The following is a 23,156-nucleotide window of genomic DNA, read 5'->3' on the forward strand; positions in this document are numbered from 1 at the left end:
TTTGAACTTTTCATATCCTTTTTTTCGGGGGGAGGGGGGCAGGGTGGGGGGAGAAACCCCATTTTTTTAAAAAAAAATTCAGGGGATTTCCCCCCTTTCCCCCTCCATATGTGCGCCGAATGTGCATAAATTATATATCGTCTGAATCTGTGATTCATTCTGCATACAACGGTATATCGTTCATATCTCCAGGGCAAATAGTCTCTGAGCTAAAGTCATTTCAAGGTACTGCTGCATTTTGAAGCTTGAATCAGTGGCGTGCCGACAATTCCTTTTGGGGTATAACTCAAGTTACAAAAAGGTTAAGTAGGTTCACGAACTTTAGTTGGCCTACGTGGCTTAGATTATCTCTTTTTTATGAAGTGTTACAGGGAACAAAGAACACGTTTTGAATGAAAGCGGTTACCGGAAGTTGTTGGCTACAAGGCCAAGAGTTGCTCACACACGCGAACCTGCTGAACTCTAGGTTAGAGCTGGACAGATGGGCGAGACTTCCAGGCACCACACGTCTGTATTTTGGAACATTCCTGCAATCTTATCTCTCAGTTCTCAAGGTGGTGTATTTATCGATGAAAGAGCTTGACCTGCCATACACATTGACGAAGACTGCAATTCCAGCAGTCATCATGTCAGTGATGCATTAATGTATATTTTATGCATAAACAAACAACGAAGTTTGAGTTCAATTAGAGGGACCAGCAATTAGGAAGGCGGTAAGCAGAAAACACAAAAATTTTACAAATAGTGGTAAAGTTTTGTTACCAAACCTTTACCTGTTTATTTCAAGGGAGGAGGAAGCCCTTGTTGCTACTTGTGATATACTGGCTGGCACTTTAACTTTACCACCAAATACACAGAATGTACAAAACAACTCAATTTGAAATTTTAAGTGTTTTTGGTTTGGTGACAGATCCAGGGTTCCCAAATTAACTCAAAATGTACTTTCCAGAATCCTCAAAATTTTTCCAAAGCGGCTGATATGCAGTACACTACTATGTTAAATACAGGGTGTCAATTTCATGGCAGCCATGGACCACAGATTCGTATAGAGGACATCAAAACGTACAACTTTTATCAGTAACATTTTTCTCATTGGTGAGTCGATTCGATGCTACAGCCGTTCAAAAAATACCCTTTTACCACCTGGATGCTGGCAACCCAACACAACATTTGATCATATCTGAGATATCATTTCCTGCAGCGAAACAGCGCACAGCAGAGTTGCAAGGAACACACAAATTTTGCGAAAAATGACAAAATGCCAACCACATTATTAGTTGTAAAACAAAGCGAGAAACGCATCCAGTAGACAACATAGCTTACCAACTAGAAGATCAGCAGTCATCTCAGGGAAAGGGGAAGTCAACCAACAATATGAGAAATGGTAAAAAACATATTCAAAATGAAGTGTCAATATCAGTTTTTGTCTCAGCCTACATGTCAAATATCAACAACAATAAATTATATTGGAATTGCAGCTTACATGTGGCTGTTTACGCCCAGCTATGTGTCAAATATTTGCAAATCTCGTTGCCAAGTTTATTATTCTACAGTTTTGTGTCCAGGTGCCTTGTGATACTTTTGTGCTGATAACGGATCCGAGGTTCACATCGTTATATTACGGATAAAACATGTACAATCACAGTTACAATCTAATGATGAATCAGTAGTGAATATACTGACCTGTTCACAGTTGCAAACCTTTACATGTGTATCTGGTGCATAGATAAACACTGTCGTTTGAGAGCTTGTATTACTTCTACTTATATCCCTGTATTTTCAACCATTTTTGTCACTTGCCTCATAATGCCCTGAATTATGTTATGTGTTGCTTACCTTTGGAATTTTGAATTCTTTCATTTCAATTTTGTCATCTGTTCAGTGTGTCACAGACAATAGTATCAGGAGGATGAAGTGGATAGACTAAATTGTAGATGCCAACTTGGTAACTAGATTTGCAAATATTTAACATGTACAGTGACACAAAATTCAATATGACCACTTCCACTTGAATTATATTTTCTTTCTACCATTTTTCATATTGTTTGTTTACTTTCTGTTAGGTTACAGAACTTGTTTTCTCATTTTGTTTTACGATACATAATGTGGCTGATTGTAGCTATGTCATTTTTCACAGAATATGTGTGTTCCTGGCAACCCTGGAATGCATCACTTAATGACAAGATATGACATCACAAATGCAATCAAATGTTGTGTGGTTGCCAGCCAGTATTCAGGTGGCAAAACGAGCTTTTATGAAGGACTATAGTGCCAAAACGATGCACCTTGAGAAAAATGTTACTGAGAAGAGTTGTTTGTTTTGATGTCCTCTATACGTTTCCGTGATCCGTGGGTGCCATTAAAATGACACCCTGTATACAAGGGTTGCCCAAATGAAAGTGAGGCTGGGTTTTTTCTGTAATGATTTATTGGTTGGAATATATGAACATACAGGAAGTAAAAGTGACCCATGGGTGACATATCCTCTACACATAGTCACCTTGTCTGTTCAAGCAAGTGTCCCAGCATGTTACAAGGGTAGTATTTATACTCTGAGCGAAGAACATCCATGGTTGACTGCGGAACCAATCATCAATGGTGTCACAGACCTCAGTATCGTTGGCAAACTGGCGGTCCTTCAGATGTTTTTTTTTTAGTGGGCCGAATATGTGGTAGTCACAGGGCAAGAGATTGGGGCTGTAGGGAGGATGGTCGAGGACTTCCCAGCGGAAATGCCACAGCAGATTATGGCACACCTGTGCAACATGAGGATGTTGACAGTCCCACCTGCATCCAGCCAATGCAAAAGCAATGGGCCCTCCTTGTTGAAGAAAAAAGTGAGCAAACACAAAGCTCTGCACAGTTAAGCTACGTGCTACGACATAAGTTTTAGTTTCATTTGGGCAACCCTTATAATTTACAATGGCTTCTCCCTTCTCCTCAGCTTCTTTGTTATTTCTGGGGATGAGGTAGATTAAGCAGTATTCTATCTACATTGGCCAATGTACGCATGGTGTATGTTTTATCACTAATATTAACAATATGATATACAGGATGGTGCAAAATTCCATTTACAATGTGGAGGAGGTGAATCGCCAAGTGAAATGAAGACGAAAATATAAATGGAATTTTGTTGAATGATGCACCGTGTCAAAGCTAGAGGATGCCGAAATCGTGTGAAAATGGACTTCACACCTCCATATGTCGACAAATAGTACTCATAAAGAAGATGCGGCACAATATCCCCAAAGAAAACACACCTGGGCTAGCAAATGATGCACAAATCCTGTGTGTCGAAAATGAATGCAGCAGGGATTTTCCACAAGAAGTGAGGGATTCCCGGGAATACGTATGTCCGACATGGAATGCAGGTATCGAATGGGGGTACAAAGGGAAATGACGGAGGTCACAGCACATGAAGAACATTTCGCCAGGAAGTGTCCGAAAAGCAGGCTGCAGAAGGGGATTCCCCAGAGAAGAGGGGACACAGACAACATGTGCCAGAGGTGTATGATGACACACATGTACACAAGTAGTATTCTTTATTGGCTGTGGAAATGACATACGATACATATCACAGACGTTGTTGAAAATGTCCACCAGCCACGTCTACACACAGATGGCATCGGCGTAGCAAGGATGCTCTGGTATGCTCAAATACGTTGGGCACGTCAGTGATCATCCCAGCAGCAACGGTAACTCGAGCAACGAGGTCCTCCACACTTTCCACCAGGGTTTCGTAGACCGGGCATCTTCATTTCGCCCCACAAGAAGAAATCTAGCATTGTGAAGTCGGGTGACTGAGGTAGCCACAGAACAGGTCCACGCCTACCAATCCATCTATCACCGTATGTATTGTTGAGTACAGCTCTGGCTCGGCAGTCAAAATGTGCAGGGGCACCATCATGTTGATACCATACATCTTGCCTAATTGCAAGGGGTACATTTTCCAACAGTTCAGGTAGAACTTCCCGTAGGAACACACAATAGTTCCCAATGGACAAAGTATTGAGCAACACGTACGGACCTATCAGGTTGTCCCCGACAATGCCACACCACACATTCACTGCGGATCGTCGCTGAAAATGAAGCTCAATGATTGCATGCGGGTTTTGCACATCCCACACGTGACTATTATGGGTATTGAAGATGGCTTCTCTGGTGAATAGTGCCTCGTCGGTCCACAACACTGCATTTGGAAAATTGGGGTTTGCAAGGGTTTGTTGCAAATACCACTGACAAAAATCATGGCGTTGAGGAAAGTCCGTCGGCTGCAGGTGTTGTACTCTCTCTCTGCACTTTGTATGGGTGCATACCCACATCGTGCAGCACGCGTAACACATTGGTATGGTGAGTGTGTCACACATGGACAATGACATGGGTGCTGGTGCCTGGCGTCTCCCATATCCTGTCCAACATTTCCTCCACAAATTGGACACTGCACGGTCTGCCACGATCCCACACCCTAGGTAGTACAGATCCAGTTTCACATAAACGAGCATCCAGCTGTTGAAACAGGACATGTGGTGGTAGGCGCCGATTTGGAAATCGTTCGCGATACACACACCTTGCCTGATGGCTGTTTTTGTGTGTCTCATCGTAAACGAGATGCATATCGGCAAGCTCATTGGTGGTGTATGTCGCCATTGTCAGGCTTACAAAGGAGCACACGAATATATATTGTAGTAGTATTTGGAGCCGATATCAGTATGTGCTGGTCGTTTTCTCACGTGTACGTACTTATTTCACTTCTACGTACAGCCTTGGATACTACTTGTGTACATGTATGTCATCATAGTATACCTCTTGTACATGTTGTCTGTTGTCCCCTCTTCTCTGGGGAATCCCCTTCTGCAGCCTGCTTTTCGGGCACTTCCTGGCGAAATGTTCTTCATGTGTTGTGACCTTAGTCATTTCCCTTTGTACCCCCATTCGATACCTGCATTCCATGTCGGACATACGTATTCCCGGGAATCCCTCACTTCTTGTGGGGAATCCCTGCTGCATTCATTTTCGACACACGGGATTGGTGCATCATTCGCTAGCCCAGGTGTGTTTTCTTTGGGGATATCGTGCCGCATCTTCTTTATGAGTACTATCTGTCGGCATATGGAGGTGTGAAGTCCATTTTCACACGATTTCGGCATCCTCTAGCTCTGACACGGTGCGTCATTCGACAAACTTCCATTTAAATTTTCGTCTTTATTTCACTTGGCGATTCACCTCCTTCGCATTGTAAATGGAATTTTGCACCACCCTGTATATGTGAACAAATGTAATTTAATGCAAAATTCGACAATTTATTTAGTTTTATTAATAAAAATACTGGGGATGGGACACATTAATCAGTACTCTACCAGTATTGGCTGATGTAGGCATATCAGTTTATTGGTAAAATTACAGATTATTTTACTGGCCTGATATACATATATACATATACCTTATTATTTAGTGCAAAATTCTGTCATTTTGTTATAATTTTAGTGGTTTATCTCCATGCACTACATTTTTAAAAAGTAAATGTCTAAATGTGCAACTTGTTTTCCACTGCAGCAGTCACACTGAATCAAACATTTATTAAGAAGGACAATGAACCATTCCGGTTCAAGGACCATTTGGAATTTGACATTGGATCGGTAGTATATCAGTTATAAGTATTGGTATATTTTATATTGGTACTTTAACAGGATGAAAACCTAACTGCCCTCAATATCATATACCCCAATATAAAATTCAGCATAGAGAAGGAAGAAAATGGCCACCTCAACTTCCTAAACCTCAGCATCAGACGTCATCAAGACAAATTCATCACATCTGTATACAGGAAACCTGGCTTAGGCACACAGTACATTCACACAAAATACAACCCCATCTCCCCCACAAAAACAACAGAAATCTAGAGTATGGATGGACTTCTACAGGAGAGCTTTCTCACACAGTTGCATGGAAGATGACCTCTGATATGAGATAGAACTAGACAATGGATACACTGAACACCAGCCAGCTATCAATGTTGTGTGCAAAATCAGAAATCCAGTTTTGACACCCATGATGTACAGATAACTACAACCAAGAACCCAAATCCTTTCCCACATCACCTCACCACATCAGGCAAAATATTCAAAACTTTTAAACCCTTCAACATCAAATTTGCTCACAAACCTATATCCCAAATTGGAATTGCACTACCAAACATCCAAAAGATACTACCTACCCAAACTTACATCCCCTGGGGTCTATGAGTCCACAGGCAAATTTCACAACAGCTACATTGGCAGAACCACCTGTATTGTTCAAGGATGGATCAAAGAACATGTAAAAGATGTCAAAAAAGACACACCAGGATCAGGCCTTTCGCAGCACCTCCATACCAAAACCCACACCATCTCCTCTACATAAATAATTCACCCATACGGCTCCCTCATAGGAAACATCCAACAGAAACCAACACTAAACCTGGGCAATGGACAAGCACAACCAATGTGGCTCCCCATTCTTAAAAAAATCCCACACTGGGGGAAAAAAAAAGTTCCCCTTCAATCCATCCAAGGAATATAATGCAGCAGACAACCTGACATTCAAGTCACCACCCTGTAAAACTGCCAGATGATGGAACCAAAACAGCTGCCAGCTGATAGCACACCAGATGATGCAAACCAAGAAACATGCTCCAACACTGCCAGATGGAAGAAAATGGAACTACCACCACCAGGGAACAAAGCAGTCACGCGCTACTATCTCTGTCCCAGACATCACATCCTCAGTTAATAAAGGCAATGGGTCTTTGAAATTAATCCAAATTTGCAACATGAAACACCAAACTTCACAAAAGAAATATGTTTAATTTTTCTTTCCAGTCTCTACGTTTTAGCTGGCAAGCACAAAAATCACAATTTTATGGAATTTTTTAGAATTTTGAAAGTTTTTACCTACCTGACCTTGACGTACTCAAATCTAATCAGATTTATTTGTTTTTCCAGGTTTTCCAAGTTTCCCAGCTCAGTGGGAACCCTGTTGTACATATTAAATCTCTCATTACATAATAGAGACATGCATATTTCATTTTGGAAAACAAAACGTGAAACAATATGTGGTAATGTTCATTTTTCATGTTTTTGAAAGATATATTTTGCCATGAAAAGATGCAAAATGAACTGCAAAGTGCAAAATAACATATTAAACATGAAACTTAGGGTTTATTTACCACCACAATACTTTCTGAAGTCTGAATTATCCTGTGAATTATGCAGCATTATGACAAATTGATTAATTCTGTGGTAAAGCAAGAATGGGTGAATTTATACAGGAATAAACATAATATGCTAAGAACTACATAAATGTGCTATTAGAAAGGAAATGTTTATTTGAAACACTGACTATATCTCTGAAATGAATGTGTGTGATTTTCATTTTTTTTTTAAAAAAAATTGAAGCTGAAAATGTAGCCCACATTTAATGTTATCTAAGGTTTTTCGATATGAGCAATATCATAGATCAGTTATGTTTTATGCTCAGATAGGTTAATTGGGACCTGACTAACAGTTTAAAGTGTAATCTAAACCACAGTGCAAGATACCTGGGATTGAGCCTTTATCAGTTTCCCTGCATTTTTTATTCATCAGTCTCAGTGTACTTTAGTACATTGAACATTGTGTGATTTAATTTCAGCACATGGATGGTTCTGAAGAAAGCAGCGCATACATAGAAATGTGTACATTTCCTTCTTGCACTGCTGTTAAGTATTCAAGAAGTTTATTATAGTGTCTTCTACAAGATAGAGTTACAGTCTTCTTTTTCAGAAGGTGGCATAAGAACAGAAACTGGTTTGTCTTTTATACTCATTGCTTTGTGTCGTGTTCATATTTCATAATCATCAAAGCATAACAGCCTTGAGAGACTTCAGATTAAAAACAATTCCCTTGTTCTTCTTTATGACGGATGAGTCATTGCTGTTACAAGCAGACAGCGACAACTTTAAAGCCAGCCACACAAAATTCTGGCACTGGCAAATTGTCTCCAATCAATCAGACCAGCTGGAACACAGGGGAGGGGAAGCTAGAGAAACAGGTGGTGGGATGCATTTTTAAGGACAATGCAGTTGTTGAAGAACAGAAGTTTTATTAATAGTGTGCTAATTCTCAATGCAAGCTGCAGAAAGAAAGAAAAAAAGTGGGGATCACTGCTTTATGCTTTTCCATGCTATCGATGCTACAGACACACAAGCAATATTTCAGGTGCAGATAGATGCATTTAAAAAAGAAAGAAAAACAGAGCTTTTATCCAATTATCACATAGCCATGCACTTATTTTTCTTGTTGCATAATATGTTCGTTGAATACTTTAAATTATTTAATTTATGCAGAGGTGCTTGCTTAATTTCAGACATCAAAGGAAAAGAGGAAGGACAATTGCTTTTCGCCCTTAAGCTAAATGTTTTAGATGTCTTGTGCTAACCTCCACAAAAAGCAAGAAAATTGAGACTGAAACACTCAGCACATTTTAGTAATTGCAATATGATATCAAAGGGGGCATGAGGAAGACAAGCTGCCCCTCCCCCCTCTGATCCAAGATATAAAGTATGTAAATATTTGCTCTTTTGGTCCAAATATACATTTTTAATGGTGTTTAGGGATGTACTAAATTTGACTGCCCACAGAAAATATTGATGCACCCCTCATCTCCCCACTCATTTTCCTAACCCCTTTACTGTACAACACAGTCAAATTATCTGTATAGATTCTCTACCCTACACAGAAGAATGTGTGTCTCACCTTCACCCCTCCCCTAATGATTCTTTTGACAAGAATAATTTTCAATCAGCGAGTAAAATATCTCCCAGCTACCCACAGAAAAGAATAATTACTTTAACCTGTACACAGCATCTGGTAATTTTTTTGTTGCATATAGGAAATCTGTAGGAAATGCCAAGACAGATCTACAAAATAATAAGACATTAACCTCAATTTCACCAACCTTTCCGATAATTATGATCATATTGTCAATGTACTTTAGTTATCAATCAGATATCTGGACTGCAAGTGTTACTTTGATATTCTTTCTAATATCTAGTATTATAAAAGTGAAAATTTATTACAGAAATTCGAAGGAACCATAATTCTGCACAAAACCGAGAATCATAAGAACAAAAGAAACAAGTTTCTTAACAATCTTTTTTGAGAGTGGAATCACAAGAACCAAATCCAGAAGTGAAAGTAAACTGCTTGTTCATTTTGCAACTTTTTCTCTTGCAGACTCCAAAATGCACGTGAATTCCAGATGATCTGCGAAATTCCCTGACATTTCCATGATTTTTCTCTGACAAGCCAAATTTCCTGACAATTCCCTGTTTTCCAGATATACAATCTGCAAATGTTATATTATATTATTCATGAAAAAATGACAGTGAAATACAGAGTAGAGCCAATCTGATTTCCTGAGGAATCTGCAAGACTTCTCATTAAAATGATATCAGAGAAATGAGGTTGACAAACTCTTCATTTTTTTGCCATACCTAATGTGGCAGACAAAAGGGGTTTTAGTTTTAGCAAACAAGTTTCACCTCCCCACACTCCCTATTAAGCAGGAAGGATTTTGTAAACATGTGGGTAAAGTAATGAATGATGACAGAGTCCTGTTGTCAGTTTTCCATGTATATTTTTGTGGAAAGGGGAAAGTGAACAAAGACACCTCAGTCATACTCTAATATTGTGTCTAAATCATGGGGAAAGCAGCATTTAGTGAAGATTGGTTTGGCAACAGTGCACTGTTTTCTGATCGTGAGGCAGAAGGATCAGCCAATTTCATCTTGACTGAGATGTCCTCCTTCCTGTTCCTAAAGGGAGATGACACACTTGTGCACCCCCTTCCTTCACCCAGTCATGCCTTTTTCCTCTCTCCTCTAGCATGAAAAGCCTAACCACTGGAAGTTCAAGGTAGCATGGTGGATGAAACTGTTGCAAAGCAACAGAGGAAAAGAGGAGGGAGATGATGTGTGGCCAACAAAACAATCTTCTGGCAAATTTGATGGCATCGGCATGGCTTGGAAAACATATAAAGTGGGAAACTGAAGTTAGGGCAAACTTAAGATCGAAGTGAATGTCCTATTACTTAACATCAGCATTGGCCAAGACCTGGATGACTGAACATATTAAGCAGGAAAATTATAATGCAGGAACATAAAATCGAGGTTTCACTGTCTTAATATCTTACCACATCTACATTGCATAACATGAAAGTGAGTTAACTATGATAAGAATGAAACACAAACAAATTGACTGATATAAATGAAGAAAACCAATGATAACAGAAAGCATCCATGCCAGATACACACAGACACTGTGGTGAATCGGGACTTGTTTATACTGTTTCGCCACATTCTTCGGCCCACCCTGTATAAGAGGAATTCGACCTGATGCTTAGGATTGTTAGTTCGCTGAGAAATTTCGTTTGCTTCCCAGAAGCTTGCATGGGATCGACGATACTGCCACCTGGCGAGATTCTCGGGGCAGAGGTTTCCTTGTTAAGCGAGTCAGAGTTTTCTCCCAGCTGTGACCGTGATAACATCAACTCCAGCAACGGTGCTCCACGACGTAGCCGCCTAAGCCAAGGTGGGCGTGACTCAGCCTGGGACGTCAACAAGAACGTGGAAGCTTACGTGACATGGAGTTAAGTATTTTACCTAAAGGGTTTAATTTACCGTATTACTGTAATTGATAAATCTTGAATCATTTTCACTCCCTTTCCCCCCCCCTTTTTTTAAACTCTAGAAAACATCGCGAGCTAAGATGCTAGAATTTCCTATTGCCGAGGTTAATTCCTGTAAATATGAGAGTAGTTAAGAGAAGGAATGAATATGTAGGACATAGTTTTTGTAGTGGAACCAGAAAAAGAAAATGTAAAAAAAGGAATAGTCGACGTTGATTGTCGTAGTAAATATTTTTTGTGAAATCTGTCAAGGGGGGTAATTGTTAACAGATTCTTGTTTGAAGGGGCTTATTTATACAGAACACCCTGTTACGTATTGATATTGTAAAAAAAAATCAAAAATTGCACTTGTTAAGAAAATAAAAACTATATTGAGAAAATACACAATCTTACTTGTTCAGGTAATGAAGGAGGGTGCAGGGTGCCATTTAGGATAAGTGCACCTCTCCCCTGTATAATTTTTGGGTAGCAGGTATTCTTTTTTTGGAGGGGCAAAAAGCAGTTGTATATTTTCTGAGTCATATATACATGTTAGTTCGTCGGGAGTGGGACTTGACGAGCCCACAACAAAAACTCCCGACCAGGTGGCGGTATATGCGAGAAGGAATTGGAGCAATGCACTATTTAATACTTTGAAAGACTGGGTTTTAGTAGTTGACCTTGCCCATTTTGATTTTGTTTGATCCTTGGTTTTCTTCCTAACAGCATGCGAAGCTCCCGAGATAGAACAAATAAAGATATATATATATGTACATATCTATTTTGGGGGATGTGTCACTTTATTTTCTATTACAGGGAGATATCCAAGGGAACGCACGTACTTCCAAAATAATAAAAAGAAAAAAAAATGGGTTGTGATGGATTGCCAAGAAGAAGAATGAATTGGAACAAGATGTCACAACACAACACACTTAAGTAAAAAATACCAACCAACACTAAGGCAATACAACAGAACATCAATGTAACATTTTTCTGGGAACCAAGATGAAGAAACAAATGTGTGAAACTGTAAAATCCTGGGAAATATATTTAAATTTCACTCTACTGGGACCATGAAGATTGAATGTATACTGCAGATTAAAAATAAAATTGAGGAGACACAAACACGAACCACAAAAAATGAACATTCATCCTGTCTGCATGTTCATTGGAGAAAAAAGATGCTTCAGTGTAGCCACATGATGAGAGAAGATAGCAACAGACATTAGACAAAAAGGCTCTTTCACCAGTGTTTGAATGTTTGCTAGATGCTGGGAGGGATGGAAAATGTGTGGCTGGAATTGAAGGGATGTTTACCGAGCAGCTAGGTGGACTCTGGGATCTATGGTAGTGTGAATAATTGATGTGCAGCAGCTTTCCCAGTCTTTATGAGAGGATGTGTTAGTTCAGTGTTCCGCAACCTTTTTTTACTCACGGCACATCCCAGACGGGTCTAGACTCAACACGGCACACCAAAATGTCTCTCCCCTCAAAATCATATGAATCTTAATATAATTACAAAATATTATGTCGTTATGTAATAAATTATTATTATTATCATTGTTGTTGTTATTATTATTATTATAAGACATGACTAGATTTATGCATTTATTAAAAATTTATTAACTTTAATTCACTGTAGAAAATACACATTTCTAATACGAATTTTAAAGTAAATAACTACTCATACCTTCAATGTGATACTTGAGCCTGCTTAGCTGCACACAGATGGCAGATTCGTGGCGGAATCGTTGACAAAGCAAGCCTCATTTCTTCATTGATGGATTTGAGTCTCTCTCTCTTTGATGTTTTAATTGCAGTCAACCTCGAGAAGCCCAGTTCACACAAATAAGTAGTTGAAAATTGTAATAACACATTAACTGTCATCTCGGAGATAGCCGGGTATTCACTGCTTATTGACAACCAAAATATATCCAAAGGCACTTCAAAAATTTTTAATTTCAATGTTCTGTCTGCTTTCAAATCTGCCAGTTCCTCTTGTAAGCGTAAATTTTTCGGAAGATATTTCGAATCCATACTGAATGGATCACGAACCCAAACCAATTACCTTAAACGCTCTCTCCAAAATATTTTTTTGAAAGTCTGCTGCAAAAGTACTAAATGTTCTTTCATTAAGTCCATCAACAAACCTTGTTATCATCAGCAAGGGGCCATACAGTTTGGAACATCTCACACGATCCATTTTCAATTGTCTGTATCCACAAGTTCAACTTATTAATAAATCCTTGAATCTTATCCATACTAGTCAGAATATTTTCGTTTCTACCTTGCATATTTCTGTTTAGTTCATTCAAGTGTACGAAAATATCGGAAAGATATGCCAACTTAGATAACCATTCATCATCTGCAAAAAAATCTGCATACTCATGCCCCTCAATAGTCAAAAGTGAAAGTACCTCCTCTTCAAGTTCAAACATTCGTGTTAACATTTTACCTCGAGATAACCATTGTACTTCTACATGTAGCAGAAGTGTAGTGTGCTCTGATCCCATTTCTTGACACAAAACATTAAACAGCCGCATATTTAGGGGCCGCGATTTGATGAAGTTCACGACTTTTACTACTTCGTCCATCACAATTTTCAGAGGAGATGGCAAAGACTTAGCAACAATGTCTTTGCGGTGAATGAGACAATGGTCGGTTCGTAAGTTAGGATTTACCCATGTTAATTCATTACGGACCACATATTCATTAGTCGTATGAAATATTTCTTCACCGGTTGCTCACTTGGGTAGTTCTTTGCAAAAAAAAAAAAAAAATAATTGAAATTACATCCCCATCAACATCCCTTATGTAGGAAAGAAGTTGTGCGTGACTGCCAATATAGGTGGACTCGTCGATCTGAAGTGAGAACTTTCAACTGTTCTTTATTTCCTCCTTCATAATGTCTTCGATGTCACTGGACATGTCACTTAACTCGGCGGCTGATTGTGTCAGCAGAGAGAGGAATTTTTGAAATTTCAGTAGCAGCTTCTGAACCCAGGACTATTTTTACCATTTCTTTACATGTGGGCATTAACAACGTTTCTGCTATTGTGTGTGGATTTTTTGGCATTTACGATAAGTTCGGCTTTCTGTACTTTTTGTGAAACATGTACCGACGTAGTCATGAGCGTCACTTGTTTTTTTTTATTTTGTTCCAACAACTGACGAAAATAATTCACATCTTTACTTAACAGAGAGGAATGTTTTGTTGACAAATGTCATTTTAATTTACTGGGAACCATAGCAGCATTACTGAGTTTTTCACCACACACAACACACTCGGGGATTGGGCATGTTTTGTCAAAACACCAAAAAAAACCGTAAGATAAATAGTTATCATTATATTGCCAGTAAACCACTTTCTGTTTCTATTTTTGGGGCTCGATGGTTTCACTACTTGCACTCGAGGACGGACCACTCCGTACAAGGAACTTATCCATATCGAAAAAATAAAATAGTAAGACTGGTGTAGCAATCCAATATTCGCACTACTGCAGAGCACAGCTGTGATAGAACTGAACTGAAATACTGTAATTGTTGTCTGACAATGTGGGGGTCTTTCGACGAAGGAAAAGAGCAATAAAGTTTAAGAAGCGCTGACAAACAGACACAAAACAGCCAGCCATACACAAAAGATGCAGTGTTACAAACAAAGAACTCGCTTGAATAGCTCTATTGTATGACTGGTGCGGGCCGCTAAAAGGCTTGCTAAAAGTCTTACATGGGTTTCTTTGCAGTGAACACAAAGCTTGCTGCCTGTAATATTACAATAGTAGGTAAAAGTTTGCGTCACACTTTTCACCTTGTGACGGCACACCGGTTGCGGAACACTGCGGTTAGTTGACAAAGGTTGTTAGTGGATAATGGCTACTTGGAAACAATTGTTGAGGTTAAGTGTTGTGCCTATTAATGTGGGTGGCAATGGTGGAATCTGAGTCTTGGGTGGATGAGTGGTGACTGTTAATTCTGAGGTTAGGTTTGAGACAGGTAAAAGCCACACCTGTTTTGGCAGATAAGAATGTACATCAGGTTCAAGGAGTGACAAGTGCCTCTAGGGTAGAACATGAAGTTGCCTGAGCAGTGTGAATATGAAGGGTGGGTGAAATGAAAATCAGGCAGATCTTGCATCTCGGTTTGTTGTAGGGTCTGGGTGGGCAGATTTCAGATGCAGGTGTTTCTGACATTGGGTGGGCGATGAAAAACTACTTCAAGGTCTTTCAGTCTGAAATTATCATGTTTCTTCAACGAATATATAATAATTAACATAAATTACTGTGATTGAAATGAAATTATGTGTGAATTATATAATTTTAAGGTACACATTCATTTTCCAGGGGGGGGGCATGGCCCCCCTTGTCCCCCTTCCGGACACCCATGGTTGTAGTTGTGTTGGGATGAGAAGTTGAGTCATTGTCCTCTGAGGGCCAGAGAAAATTGAATGGTTCTCTTGGTGTGGTAAGGATGGACATAGGAGAAATGGAGGTATTGGAGGTGGAGGTGGTTGGTAGGTTTTATGTGGATGGAGATTGCAAACTGACCTACTGCAATATACACACCTACATCCACCATGGTGACTTGGTTGGTTGAATATGACCAGGTGAATTTGAAGGTGTTATGCATATATACATGCTTATATTTTCACGTACACACAAACACTTACTTGTTGGTTCCGAGTCTTCATTGTGTGATTCAGGTTCAGTCTGACTCTCTTTTGAATTCTCTCGCTCTGTTGATTTAGGTTTAAGCTTCTCTTTCTTTTTCTCAGCTTCCTCCTTTTGATGCTTAAGTTGCACCTTTCTACCTCTTGCATCGCTTATATTTAGCTTGGAGTCTTCCTTTCCACATTTTACTTTCAAGTTGGGATGCTTTCGTTCCAGGTGCATCTGTTAGAGAAAATATTTTATGTGACATGCAATTATATAACCAAATTTTAAATACAAGTAAAACTTAACTTAAACAAACTGTTAACATACCGTTTACATATTGCACTGAAGTCAAGATTGTAAAGGATTAAAAACTGATCTTTTCATTCATTAACAAATAACTGCACATGCACAGACAAGGACTGGCATTTAAACTAAAACCTGCAGAAATCAAGCACAGTTTTAATGCACAAAAAGCATTACAAGGAATATTATGTCGAAATTGACAAAAACACCACAAATTAAAGAATATTGATGTGACATGAAAATTTACCTTCATATCTTTAGGATAATTAAAAATTAGGACTGAGCTGATACCAATGTATAGGTATAGACTAATTTAAGTTATATTTGCATTAGAGATTATCAAATTATCAACCAATACTGGCAAATACCATACTGGCATGTCATCCAGTAAAAAATGTAGACCAATATCATTTCAGTGTCTGGATATTCTGAGTCCTGCAAATCACATGTGGAAAATTGACTTCCTTGAAACATAATTTTTTATAACTGCACAATTAAAAGGAAGAGTATTGTTACATTTCAAAGTATTCAAAGCACTTTTAAACTGCTGAATTGTCTAAATATTTCTATGAGCAGGAACCTGTAAGATTGGTATCAGCTCCGACCTCATGAAGATTTATTCTGTTCCTATGATTTTTTTTCTCTGATCAAATTTCTAGAATAAAATACAAATAATATTAATAACTCACAATGAATCATAACATAATATTGACTTCAGTTCAACATAAGCTGCAATTCCACTGAAATCAACATTTAAGCACTATGTAGCATGCCACTGTAATGCACATAGCTGTTGCTTTAACTGAGCCGAGATGAAATGTCTTGGGAGCATGTGATGGTGTGTCTTTCGGTATATTGACTCATAATGTATGCATGGCATGTGGATCAGATTCTGAACTGCTATTGCCATTGATCCAAATGTGGAAGATGTAGCATTTATGTGGCAGACGGAAGAAGTACTTTAATTTCTTAGTTTCATTATAACTCTGGTAGTGGATAATAAACGAACACATGTAACATTCCATGCTTCAATATAAAAGATATAAGACACAAAAGATGCACCATGAAATATCATACAAAGGAACTTATTTTTTAAAAAAAGTAAACAGCAGGACCTTGCTTCTCATCAATCCATGAGTACCGCCTTGTGCGTTGTTTGATGAAATATCACTATGTTGCCTCACACTAATTCACTGGCAATTATTCACAATTTCCTAATGTCTTTTTATCAACACCTAAAGCTAATATATGCCATGAACTCTCAATACAATTACAAAAAAATATGTATGCATTAATCAAATGCTAAGTTTTCCAATTTAGTACGTACTACATACTACGGCAGCAATTTTAAGGAATAAATATGAAAATAACTGTAAACTTTCAATAAGTTTATAAGGAAACCAATTAAAGAGACAGCCTCCATGGCAGAGTGATTTAAGTAGCACGCAGCAACGCAAGGGGTCCGGGTTTGAATCCCAGCCTGGGCATGGGTGTTCCTTCATCTATTTCATCATATCATCATTCATCTTCATCTTTGCAAGTAGCCAACAGTGGCAGAAAAGCGAAATATACCAAATCAGTCAACCAATTAAAGAATGGCAAAATACACATTAAATAACTCTGATTTAAAAACAAAAATAGCATTACTGTGGTCTATGCAACTTGTTTCATCCTTCATCATACAGTATGAATCAATTAGCTTGGGTGTGAAGTTTATTACCAAATAATGGGACAAAATTCAAAAAGGGTTAGCTAATATGCGATTGCAGATTTTGAAGGATCATGTCAATTGATGCATTTTATTTACAACATGATACACTGTATAAAACACCACACACTACACAAGGAACTTCACAGATGGAATCAACGCATATAAATATAATAAAGAGTACACTAGATGTTGGCACATGGCACGAGTGTCTTTCTAAATCAATCTCCAAGCTGACAAAATATTGCCAGTTACATGATGCATGTTTGCACTTGTCATCTCAGTGGAATTTTGGCTTCATGAAAAGTACTTGCACAGTCATAAGCAAAAGCATATTGTAACTAGCTATTGGAAACTGACTAAAAATTAAAAGTAAACACCTTATTTAGCAGATAACTTTACCCACACTAGCACTTCTGTTCATTAATAGAACACAGATGAACAGGTCAAAAGTTCAAATATAACATTGGAATGCATTAATTTTATTTGCTATGCACAATATGCCTGTGCTTCCAACAGCATAAACATAGTATTATGACAAGTTTTGCACAGAGAAACTTCACACAGAAGAAAATCATAATTGCCAGCATGACAATTATGTTCACCTACAATCAAGGATTCATGGTTGAATTCTTCACTGAATGCAGTGGTTGGCGAAAGACATGGTAGTGCACGTTCTGTCCTGCTAAGTTTCTGTGAATGAAGTAGTCATTAAAACAAAATATTAACTTAAAAAGTAAATATAAAATATAAACTTATAGACGAGATAACATCATTGGAGTGAGTGCTGCATGCCATCTAACCCATCTAAAATGAACCTTCAAAAAAATTACATGCAAAATAATAATAACTGTAAATTATAAAAGAAGCATTTCGTGCCTATGAACTAAATAAAATGCAGAACCGAAAAAGAAGACCTTACAAGATTTACAACAAAGCACATGCCACCTCTGGCTGCACAGTTATATGAACAGTCAGGCATAAAATATGACTGCACTGAAAATTGAGGAATACATGTTTGTTCAAATGTGTTGTAAAATGTTGTGCCAAATTTATTACAACGTAATATTGTGTGCATGTATACATATATATCTCAAACAACATTAATATTTCTATCAAATTCACAGAGTTCGTTCTTTGTTATATTGGAGGGAATTAACTGTAACTAGTATATTAAACATGTGAATTAATCATCATCCTTCTTCAACCAGTAATTTAACTCTTCCCTTTCACAAATATTTGGGCCTAAAATTATCTACTTATTACCACTTTCAATGACACTTCTACTGCAAACCATGGGAACCAGTCATGGAGAATGCAAACTGTAACTCAACTAAGCTACACAATAACTCCTAGCTAAACATGCATGCACACCTCCCCACCTTTTCATGTGTGTGCACCTTACGAGAAGAACGGCGGTGTTTCAGAAGCCCAAATGCACAGTAGTCCATGGGTCTCTTCACGGGGACGTTGGAGAAGGTAATAGCACAAATCCCAGTACTAGCTTCCATCTGTCTGTAGAATGCCAGTGATGATTTGGCTGTGTGACTTGACACCTTGTCTTGATGTAGCTCCACATGGTCGATATCAGTGCCATACATTGTGGGGATTTCATTGTCGTAAATATCAGCCAAAACATGTTCCTGATAATATGCAGCATTGATTTTCACATTGTTGACAATGTGATGTAATTTCAATTTTCCCCTGTAACAAAAGCAAGCCACAACCATGAAATCATGAGGACAACTTTTGGTGCACTGATGAATGAAATTGCTTCGTCCTTTTGCATCAACATGTCTCTACGTAATTGCTTGAACCTTCGCCTTTTGGACCGCCTTGAGATGTAACTTTCAGTGAATGGCACAGTGGATAGTTGGGACACACGGAACCTGCTGGCCATAGCACATAAATGTCTTAATGCCAGACACCGGTGGTGTCAGCTTCACTAGGGTCCATTTCTGATGTGGCTTCATCAGTGAAACCCAGTCCAGGGGCGGTCGTGCTGCATATCGTCGCACTATGGCATTCACAGTGGAGCGTCCAACAGCAAATCAGTGTTCGTGGTACTGTTTAACTATGCTGGAACAACTGAAGTGTGCATTGGAACGTGCTATGATGTAGCCTTTCTAAAAGTGATTCACTTTCGGTGCAATTACACTTTGACCAACATGGCCACTTTGCTAGCCAACACAACACATGCTACTGCCTCAGTGGTGAAACTTTCACATGTCTGCGCTGCATCTGCTCCATACCGTGCTTTGCAATCTCGTCTATATGAAAGCATAACAGCCTATGTAACTATTCTACTGACAGTAATGCAACATTTTTCTTACAGTTTCTGTGCAATGAAATTTGAAACACTGTCGATAGTTATGTTTACATAACTACCCTTAAAATACTTTCTCAGATTTGTAGATACAAGTGAATAATTTTTTGTCACAGGTGGGACACATGAAACAATGACTTTTCACTTAAGACATTTATTATAATTCCTATGAATTGTCAATTGATGAAATATAAATTATTTAAGACAAAGAGAGAAGGAAATTTACCTTTAAATATTCTAGTGGAGTTGAATGGGAAATGTAACAGTTAAATGAGAAATGAATTGTTTTTTGGAGTCACAAGTGGGACACAATACAATACAAAACATAAATAAATCAAAAAGTTAAAACAAACTAACAATATTTAAAATATCTTCTACCCTCTAACTTAATAATGAATGTATAACACCTAAATTTTTATGCAAATGAAAATTTAGATTGTTCACTTCCAAGATAGGATAAAGTTACAGCATTGCATTTAATTTTAAAAATTGAGGTTGAGGGGCACTTTGACATGGAATGCCCCACATCTATTTTACAAACTCCATCTCCTACAATCTATCTATCACTATAGGCAGATCAACAATTGTATGTGTCCTCCAATATGAACATTTCTCTCTCTGATCTGTTTTTACTGCACTCTTCCCATCCAAGTTATCCCACAGAATGTTGCACAGATTACACAAAACATATTATTTGTATTTGTGGATGACTAAGTATTTTTATGTCAATTCTCTTTTCTATAACTATGCCTAAAAGGCAGTTTTTTTTGTTAGTTGATGTTATTATGCGAGATTTGAACATACTACGCAGCAATAGTTATCTCTAACAAACTAACAAACAAAAATTACACAGCAAAGTATGTAAAAAAAGTAAGGTAAAGTTTCCCATGCACCATGCCATGAAGGCACATATAGGGAGATGTGGAGTTAGGGCACCACATATTCTTCATCTCGGTAATTTTCTAAAATAATTTTCTAAACGACTAGTCTAACATGGCTCCAAAGTATGTACAAGCAATACATAAAAGTATACTCTGGTAACTTATAGGTGGCAAAAACTTTGGAAGTATGGTCAGTTGTGTGGAAGACACATTCCGGGTTTCCCAGACAAATAACTTTTTAAGCTACAGTTATAATTTCATGAAAACAAAATATAACTACAGAAGGTTGTTCGGGATCTCTGGTGACGATTTTGAAAGCCGCTGGCGGCGCTGTTATCAACATCAGTCCGTCCAAACATTGCTTGCTGAGTCCCGTCAGTACCGAGAACGCGTGTGCAGAGTGTTTTGCCATTTACCTACAACGATGCCGAAGAAAATTGAACCATACTGGGTGGGCTAGATAACAGCCATTTCCGATGCTAAATATATCTATTCGGCAATCAAAGGAATGTGCACGAAGTGTGGTTTTGTGATATCGAAGAACGGAATCGGTGCGGTATTGAACGAAAAAGGCAAAGGCCGACTGGGCCTAATTCCACAGGGGAAGAAACAGGCATATCCACGAGCAGCTACGAGTCGTACACCGGACATAGTGAGAAAAGTGAAGGTCCTTGTGTCAGGTGGTAACCCTGCCCGCCAAAGGAGTATCGCACGTAAGTTGGGAATGTCTGTGTCAACAGTGAACACCATAATCAAGAAGGACCTGCAACTAGAAATGCGGCATAAGCGGCGAGTTCATAAGCTGTTGCCTCGTCAGATTGCGGAACGTCGCACGAATGCTAGAAAGCTCTATGAGACCTATCTTGCAGGGGAGTGATGGAAAAATGTGGTGACATTAGACGAAGCATATGTCTACCTTAGTGACTGTCACAAACCCCGCGCGATTTAGTACCGACCTCGCGACAAAAACAATTATCAAACACTGTATCGAGAATGCCAGGAAAGTTTTCTACGGGGTTTCATGATCATCGCTGGATACTGCTATAATGGCAAGCTAGCTATTCGCCGTGTAGCTAATAATGTGAAGATGAACTCCACGTATTTTCAGGATGAGGTTTTAACACCCATTCATAACATAGATATCCCGGCACTGTATGGGGGGCCCAAAAACCAGGTCTGGGTGCACCAAGATAAAGCATCCAGCCATACCTCCCGTTCGACTTGTCTGTTCGTACATCCAATGGAGGTGGAAACTGGCATCCGTGCAATTCCTTACATCGACATTCCGGTCAAGGTGCCAGATGGGTCACCCATGGACTTCTGTGCATTTGGACTCCTAAAACGGGCCTTAGAAATGATACGTCCACACACTCTCAATGGCCTCTGGAAAGCTTGTCAGGAGGAGTGGGAAAAGTTGGACATGATAACTCTTCGGAAAAGTCTGTTGCAATGGCAATTACGTTGTCGGGCTATAGCACGGAATGCTGGTTTTCCAATTGAGCATGATCGTTGGTGGCGACATGGGTTTTCATGAACTTATCACACTTCCAACATTGTCCTCAGAGATCCCGAACGACCTTCTGTAAATGCAGAGAATAGGTTCAAAGAGTGATGTTTTAAAATTCCATTAATTGGTTAAATGGAAAAAATTGCATAAAATAAAACGTATGTCACATTATTTACATGAAGAAAAAATCAAATATACCCTCTATATCCATGCTTCCTCATTTTCTTTTTCCTTTTCATCACTACATAATCTTTCAGCTAGGATGAAAAAATTAAGGTAAACATTTGACTTTATCCTATTGGAATGTTCGGATTTCTTGTGGAGGTACAAGTTGCCTGCCAACTATTTATGAAAAAAAACAAAAAACATTACAATCCCTTTGTCAGTTTTGGTAAGGCACAGGTCCGAAAAGTTGATCCTCCCATCAACTAGGTTTTCCCTGATGAAGCCGATTCTGACATCTTGTTTTCCTAATTCGGTAAAAACTTTGTCAAGTTCATATTCGTCCCCGATTATGAGGATGTCATTGACATACATCCCATAATATTTCAACCCCTCCCCTACTCGTTCTAAAGCATTTTTTTCGACGTAGTGCATAAAGATATTGGCCACAAGGCCTGATATGGAGTTTTCCATGGCCAATCCTTCTTTCTGTCGGAAAATCTTGTCATTTACATAAAATAAATTATACCCTGTTACTAGGGAAAACCATCTGACAAACTCCCACGACACCAAAATTTCAACGCCGTTATCTAACAACCATCTTTGGAAGCAGTCCTCGGCTTTTTCCTGGGGTACGCTGGGATACAAATTAATTACGTCAAAGCTACTTATCTTGTCAGTTTCCCAATAACTAATTTTTCAATGGACTCTTTTACCCTAACGGAGTTTTTAACACTGAATTGGGTGTCTACATTAATTTTCCCCATTCTCTTAATCAACTCTTGGCTAAACTGTAGTCTGGGTGTTCGTACATGGGGATAATGGGTCTAAGTGGCACCCCCTCTTTATGTCTCTTTGGTATGCTGAAATTGTATAGGAATGTTTATGAAACATTCTGTATATGCACAGGTAATTGGAATAAACTTAATAGAGA

The 23,156-nt window shown here is 38.6% G+C and overlaps 1 protein-coding gene across 1 annotated transcript in view; it reads right to left on the reverse strand.

Moving 5' to 3' along the window:
• The window catches only part of LOC145983621 (uncharacterized), a 125,096-nt gene that overhangs the window by 90,927 nt on the left and 11,013 nt on the right, over nt 1–23,156 (reverse strand). The window contains exon 3 of the mRNA XM_083116683.1: nt 15,350–15,572. Within this exon, the coding sequence (XP_082972809.1) occupies nt 15,350–15,572 (223 nt within the window). The remainder of the gene's footprint in view (nt 1–15,349; nt 15,573–23,156) is intronic.

Source organism: Lepisma saccharinum, chromosome 2 (assembly GCF_977018435.1).
Source record: "Lepisma saccharinum chromosome 2, izLepSacc3.1, whole genome shotgun sequence".
NCBI classification, from domain to species: Eukaryota; Metazoa; Arthropoda; class Insecta; order Zygentoma; family Lepismatidae; genus Lepisma; species Lepisma saccharinum.